Here is a 7,456-nt window from a genome sequence, read left to right as displayed (position 1 = left end):
ACCACCACCACCACCACCACCACCACCACCACCACCAATAATTACTCCTCCCTAGGAGTTGGAAGAGATCATCACCCGGACCTCCTCACTCCCCCGGGCCTCTTTAAGAGCAGAGTAGCAAGCCTGCCTGCCTGCTTCCGAACTCTTGTGAGATTCTTTCGTGTCAGGAGAGTTTGGCCACCATTTCTGGTGGTTTGTTACCAGAGTATCCAAAACGATGGCCAAGCCCTCGCTGAAGGAAGTGACCTTGTGAGGGTTCAGGGAGCCCTGTGGGGCATGCATGGATCAGTGGCCTATTTTATTTAAAGAGAGCTGGGCTGGAGAAGAGGTAAAGAGGGTTATCACAACTGGTTCCTGGCTGGGGGCACGAGGGTTGCCAGCTCTGAATGGGGAAATACTGAAGAGAGGAAGGGGAGGAAGGGAGATTCTGCAAAATTTCAGAATTTCACTCTACAAATGCTTAGAGAAAGGCCATGTCTTCCCAAACTTTCGTGTCCTCCTGCCAGAGTACGAACCTGCCCCCTGTAGCATAAAACAACTGAAAGGGCTGAAGTTCCGAAAGGGTGCGTTGATTTCTTCATGAGGACAATTGATGGAGAAATCCTTGTTTTAAAACCAAAATCCTATATATAAATAAAAGCCCAGCCATTTTCTCCAGGGGGAGAGAGATCTGTTGTCTGGAGTTCTGTCGTGATACCTGGCCATCTTCAGGCTCCACCTGGAGGTTATATACAAAAATATATATCACTGTGTACAATAAATATATGCTTGTGGTAGAACAATTTTATACTTTATTCTTTTTCTTTTTATATTTTTCAGTACTGTTGTCTAAATACTGGTATCAAATATTATCAAAAATGTATTTCGCCCAAACAATACATTTGAGTGCAGGTTTACATTCAGACAGCACCTTGTCAGTATCACTATCACCAGTCCCACAGGACTCTAGTAATTTACCGGTTTCGATTGAATTTCTTTCAAGGACAGTGATGTATAGATAAAGGACATAAGGCGCAATATTTTTTTCTTTCTGAGCACAAAAGCTCTTAAGATAGCAGCATTGTCTAGGGTCCCATCAGAACTGGAATACATAGAAATATTAATACATCAATACAATTTCATTCCACCTTATTTATAATTATTAAAATTCTGAAAAGTGGTGCGAGCATGGAGGGGTTCCCAGGTCGTTCCCACCCTGATGGTACGTTAGAAAAGGAGCCTTCTGGGTTTCCGTTTTCGTTGCCCCGGAATCTCACACCCCTTGTTTGCTGGGCCGATTTTCTTTATTTTGGGGGGGAGGCGGGAAGGGTGGGTACCTGGGATTGTCTCTGAGTCCGTGATGAAGCCACGGTCTTGACGGTTTTCACCGTGAGCCAATAGCAGCTCACCCCTCCCCCTCCCTGTTTTATCGTGATTTGGGAAAGTTTGCAGTGTCGTGATTTGGGCCAACAGATAACCAGCAGGTGGCTGGTTGATGACCATCAGCAAAGCATCTAATACTTATGCTTTGTTTCAAACTTCTGCAATCTTTGGCCTGTTACATGGCTTATCAGAGGTCTCACTCTTGGTTATTAGATGCCTCTTCTTCTCAGTGAGGAAGGCAGACTCTGTGTGTTTGTGTGTGTGTCTGTGTGTGAAGTGCCATCAAGTTCAAGCAGACTAATGGCAGCCCTGTAGGGTTTTTAAGGCAAGAGATGTTCAGAGGTGGTTTGCCCCTGCCTGTTTCTGCGTAACAACCCTGGAGGACTTCCTTGGTGGTTTCCCATCCAAGCATTAACCAGGGCCAACCCTGCTTAGCTTATGAGATCTGACAAGATCCACCTAGCTAGTTTGATATAGTGGTTAAGAGTGGCAGACTCTAATCTGGAGAACCGGGTTTGATTCCCCACGCCTCCACATGCAGTCAGCTGGGTGACCTTGGGTCAGTCACAGTTCTCTCAGAGCTCTCTCAGCCCCACCTACCTCACAGGGTGTCTGTTGTGGGGAGAGGAAGAGAAGGCAATTGTAAGCCACTCTAAGACTCTGAGTGAAGGGCGGGGTATAAATCCAATCTCCTCCTCCTCCTCCTTCCGATGCCTCTACTACTGGTACTAGTACTATCCAGGTCAGGGCGTTGTCTCCATTATATGACAAAAAGCCCTAATCTGGCAACTAGAAGGGATGGAGGAGGGGGGTGGTCAACTAGAATCCCTCCAGTTGCTCACAACAAGATTACTGAATGTGTCTCGGGAAGCTTTTCTGGGGAATGAGAGGTCGCCCTGTGGTCTGTCCTAGCCATTTGGGAGCATTGGGGAGGAAATAGCTTTCTACACTGTCTTCCAGCAGGCAATCCTGAATGTTAGTTACCTTCATGTTTGGGAACTGTAAAGGTTTCTGCTGCTGATTAAATCCTGGCCCATTTCTGGCCCCACTGCTGGACCTCCTGATGGCACCTGGGTTTTGGCCACTGTGTGATGCAGAGTGTTGGACTGGATGGGCCACTGGCCTGATCCGACATGGCATCTTTTATGTTCTCTTTCTTTCGCAGGATATGGTTACGAGAAGCAGATGCGGCCATTTGCGGACGATGTTTGCGTTGTCCCAGAGAAGCTTGAAGGTTAGAAACAACATCCTGCTCAACTTGAGCAATGGGCTGAGCTCTCTCTCTTCTCCCCCCCTACCCCAGCTTCCCCACACTCAGGAAATGCATGTTGGAACAGAAGAGACATCGGCTCAGTAGTCTGGATCGCGTGGACCGTTTCCACTCTTGCATGAACTGGGTCACCAAGTCATTGCAAGTCGCCCAGGCGGCTTGTCAGCTCGACTGTACCCCATCTCACTTCCAAACCGGACTGTAACGACTGCATAAAATGTAATGCTTAACTTTTGTGCACCGGGCAAAGTGTGACAATCAGCTTGGGCAATGGTGAAAGGAAAGCACGTGCAGGATGATGCCATTAATCCCAAGCCTTCTTCGCAGGGCCCATGGACATGATCCCTCCCCTTTCTTTCTGTGCCCTCTCTCTCTCTCCCCCAAGCCTTTCCCAAGAGAGAGGAGCAGGTCACTCAGAGTAAAGCATGGCTCTTGGCATAGACAAGCCCCCGGTCCCAGACTCATGGCGAACCCCCCATTAATATATTTTGAAAGATCACTTATGCCTAGGAGTAGGACCCCACGCCACACTTGCAGTTTTGATGTGTCTGTCACAGAATCTTGGAAGTTGCACTTGCCAGTCCATCACGCCTGAATTCTGGCTTTACAGCATGTGGGCTGAGAGAGACAGTTTGGTGTAGTGGTTAAGTGCGCGGACTCTAATCTGGGAGAACCGGGTTTGATGCCACACTCTTCCACATGAAGCTGGCTGGGTGACCTTGGGTCAGCCACAGTTCTCACAGAGCTGTTCTTTTGAGCAGTTCTCTTAGCCCCACCCAGGGGTCTTGTTGTAGAAAAAGAGCTGCCGGAGCTCATTAGCATAACTCATTAGCATAACTTATTTGCATATGCCACGCCCCCTGACATCACCAGAAGTGACAGAAGGCCACACCCCCTGACATCACCGGAAGTGTGTCAGAAGGCCTGGCTACTTACCCTCCTGCTTCATCCTCATTCCCAAACGGAATGAGGATCGAAGCAGAGGGCGGGGTAAAGAAGGGGGCGGGGCTTCACCACGTGACCGCCCCGCCCCCTAGAGGTTCTCTTCCGGAGCTCCGTACCTGAGAGCTCCCCCCCGACTAGAGCCCTGGCCCCACCTACCACACAGGGTGTCTGTTGTAGGAAGAGGAAAGGAAGGCAATTGTAAGCCGCTTTGAAACACATGAAGCCAGCTGGGTGACCTTGGGTCAGTCACACTTCACTCAGAGCTGTCCTCTCAAGAGCAGTTCTCTCAGAGCTCTCTCAGCCCCACCTACCTCACAGGGTGTCGGTTGTGGGGAGAGGAAGCGAAGGAGATTGGGAAGGAGATTCTTTCAGAGCTGTCCTCTCAAGAGCAGTTCTTTCAGAGCTCTCTCAGCCCCACCTACCTCACATCTTGTCACTTGTGGGAAGAGGAAGGGAAGGAGATTGTAAGCCACTCCACAAGTGAAGGGTGGGGTATAAATCCAATCTCCTCCTTCTCACTATTTTTCTTTTTTTCTAGATTTTCTCTCCCCACCCCCACCCCCAGCACTTAATGTGAACCAGGTCTTCACCCTGAAACCTCTTTTGAATATGGCCCTGGATTATAGGAAGGGAGCATATACTCTGTGGGTGTATACAGAGTGCCAGAACTGATTTCCAGACCAGACTGACTGCCTTTCTTCTGATGCATTAAGCGTGGGGAGGTGGGACACAAAGAAAGACGGGGAGTTAAACTGTGCAGTCTCCGCCCCCCCACAGGAGACATCAAGCAAGAAGTGGGCACCTACCGCGAGGGGCCTCCTTATCAACGGCGGGGGTCTCTACAGCTCTGGCAGTTCCTTGTGGCGTTACTGGATGACCCCAGCAACTCCCACTTCATCGCTTGGACAGGCCGAGGGATGGAGTTCAAACTCATTGAACCAGAAGAGGTGAGGGGTCCCTGTCTCTCCCCCCTGCCCCCTTGACAAGCCTAAATCCTTATCAAGCTGTGGGCTGGTTGTTGCGGTTAAGGGAAGAGCACTCTGCACTTTCACAGAGGCCTCCTTCTCACCAGGTCATTCAAAAGCCACACTCTCCCATCTTGCTACTGGATAGAGAGGTCTGCCTTATGTTAAGCAGGGCACTCTCTCTAGTCTAGATTAGTCCTGTAGGCCAGTGTGGCGTAGTGGTTAGAGTACTGGACTATGATCTGGGAGACCCAGGTTCGAATCCCTACTCTGCTGTGGAAACTCTGTGGGTGACTGCCCTGACTTGTATAGCCCGGGCTAGCCCGATCTCGTCAGATCTCAGAAGCTAAGCCGGGTCGGCCTTGGCTAGTACTTGGAAGGGAGACCTCCAAGGAATACCAGAGCCAGGATGCAGGGGCAGGCAATGGCAAACCACCTCTGAAACGTCTCTTGCCTTAAAAACAAAGTCTAGCTCACCACCTAGTGGTGCATAATGCTAAAAGAGCTAGAACGTCTGGCTGCCAGACAATCTTAGGATCTCCTGGCTACACTGCTGTACAAAAATGGATTAATTCTGTGGGTGACCTGGGGCCAGTCACAGTCTCCGTCACATACTCTCAGCCTAACCTACCTCACAGGGTTGTTGCTGTGAGGATAAAACTCAGGAGGGGAGATCACTATGTAAGCTGCTTTTAAACAAGGCACTGATTTTCTTTCTCCCTTGTCTCTCTACACTGGGTCGGTCCTGCAGGTGGCACGGCTTTGGGGTATCCAGAAGAACCGCCCGGCGATGAACTATGACAAGCTGAGTCGGTCTCTTCGTTACTATTATGAGAAGGGAATTATGCAAAAGGTTGGTTTGCAGTCGGAACTGGGCGTTAGCATTCTGTTGCTATTTGAGCTTTGCACGTGAGACAGTGAGAGGTGGTGGTGGGACAGGGGTGGGCTTGTGCATTATGGAACATCTTGAAACCCCTTTTCCCCAGACCTCTGGAATACTGAGCATTCAAGAGCCAATGTGCTATTGTGGTTAGAGTGCTGGAGTAGAATCTGAGAGACCCAGGTTCGAATCCCTGCTCGGCCATGTTAGCTTGACCTTGGGGCAGTCACTCTCAGCCTAACCTACCTTACTAGGTTGCTGTTGTGAGGGTAAAAGGGAGGAGAGGAGAACAATACTCTTAAGTTGCTTTGGGTTCCCAGGGGAAGGGGGGAGACAAGCAGGGTATAAAAAAAAAAGCCAAGGAGAACCCTCCCAGAGAGCCAGTTTGGTGTAGTGGTGTAGTGGTTAAGTGTGCGGACTCTAATCTGGGAGAACCGGGTTTGATTCCCCACTCCTCCACCAGCAGCTGCTGATGTGACCTTGGGTCAGTCACAAGCTCTGGCACAGCTGTCCTTGAAAAAGAGCAGTTTCCGTCAGAGTTCTCTCAGCCCCACCCACCTCACAGGGTGTCTGTTGTGGGGAGGGGAAGGGAGAGGAGTTTGTAAGCCGCTCTGAGACACCTTTGGGTAGTGAAGGGCGGGGTATAAATCCAATCTCTTCTTTTTGTCTTCTTCTTTTTCCAATCATGCTAAGTTTCCATATACGATATTTGTTTTTCTTTTTGCATAGATGGGCAGTCAGCTGTGTTTGTCCCTGCTCAAGAGTTACAATTCAGATACAGGTTGACTACCTCACATGTTATTTGTTAGAACCAAGCCTAAATTAAAATGTGAGAGTACATAGGTTCACTCTGAAGGACTCTGGGTAATAGGGCAGCGGCCCTCCCGCCCCTTTAAAAAGCACTATAATCATACCAGCAGCAAAATGTTACTCATGGTCACCAAATCAGCAGACTCTCCCATAAGTTTCCAAGAAGATTGCCTTTTGGTCTGGGGAAGGGCAAAGACTGTACAACAATGTCGATCTCCCTGGGAATCCTGCCCAGTTCAGTGCTAACTTAATAAGGACTAGAAACTTACTTTCAATAGCACCTCGTGTGGTGTGGTTGTAGACTGCTCCCAGCCCAGGTTATTGGGGGTGGTGGTGGTTTCATGTATTATTTTGTTCCAAACAAGGACGGCTACCTGTAGCAGTTGTGTCTCCTCTCACAGGTGGCTGGCGAGCGTTACGTGTACAAGTTTGTTTGTGAGCCCGAAGCTCTCTTCTCGCTGGCCTTTCCCGACAATCAACGACCATCCCTGAAGGCAGAGTTTGAGTGGCACATCAGCGAAGAAGACACGGTGCCTCTCTCCCACTTAGATGAGGGGGTGGCCTACCTGCAAGATCTTGGGGGACAGCCTTACGGCAAAGGCTACACGTACTGACAGGACAGACGGTTCTGACATGGGCCGAGTTTGTGTGTACATATATATCAAGATCTTTGCCATTAATCACCAGTATAGATATTGCCTACCCTCTCCTAGGGTTGGAGCAAAATGTACAGTGGTACACCTTGGGGAGACGGGACCGAGGGCAGAGTTTGGGCGTGGGTTCCAGTCCCACCCCTAGCCATAGACTCAGTGGGATGACGCTGGAGCGAGTCGCTTCCCTCTCTTTTTTCAGCATCCATTCCTAAGGAGTACCTACCTCACAGGGATGTTGTGAGGAAAGATAAGATAAAGATTGTAAAGCACTTTGTACATTTTTTTTAGACTTCTGTGATGACTTATATGAAGTCCAAAGCCGGGAGAAGGAAGATCTGACTGGAAGTCCTTGGCAAATGCTGATTGAATGTGACGCTCCTCAGGCCGGGCCCTTGCTCCCAAATTTAAATCTGTGCTTGGATGACCGATTCTTTGAAAAGAAGAGTGGGTTTCATGCCAGCCAAGGCCAAACTACCCATCATGTTAGGCATTCCACAAAGAACAGCTGGAAAGCATATTGCAGCCCTATAAGTGTGTTGGGTTTTTTTGGGGAAAACACTTCAGTAGCTGC

The 7,456-nt window shown here is 49.4% G+C and overlaps 1 protein-coding gene across 2 annotated transcripts in view; it reads left to right on the top strand.

The window, feature by feature from the left end:
* LOC107120471 (ETS translocation variant 4-like) overlaps window positions 1-7,107 on the top strand; it is a 17,092-nt gene extending 9,985 nt beyond the window's left edge. The window contains exons 1-5 of one of the 2 annotated variants that reach the window (XM_015423175.1): window positions 1,167-1,201; window positions 2,528-2,596; window positions 4,355-4,524; window positions 5,294-5,395; window positions 6,634-7,107. In XM_015423175.1, the coding sequence (XP_015278661.1) occupies window positions 1,168-1,201; window positions 2,528-2,596; window positions 4,355-4,524; window positions 5,294-5,395; window positions 6,634-6,846 (588 nt within the window). In that variant the 5' untranslated portion in view covers window position 1,167 and the 3' untranslated portion in view covers window positions 6,847-7,107. Of the gene's footprint in view, window positions 1-1,166; window positions 1,202-2,527; window positions 2,597-4,354; window positions 4,525-5,293; window positions 5,396-6,633 lie in introns of those variants that run through there. The other variant, XM_015423176.1, reaches the window with a different exon arrangement.
* Window positions 7,108-7,456: the final 349 nt, after the last annotated feature.

Source organism: Gekko japonicus, unplaced genomic scaffold (assembly GCF_001447785.1).
Source record: "Gekko japonicus isolate JY-2015 unplaced genomic scaffold, Gekko_japonicus_V1.1 scaffold661, whole genome shotgun sequence".
Lineage (NCBI taxonomy): Eukaryota > Metazoa > Chordata > Lepidosauria > Squamata > Gekkonidae > Gekko > Gekko japonicus.
This window is presented reverse-complemented; position numbering and strand designations above follow the sequence as displayed.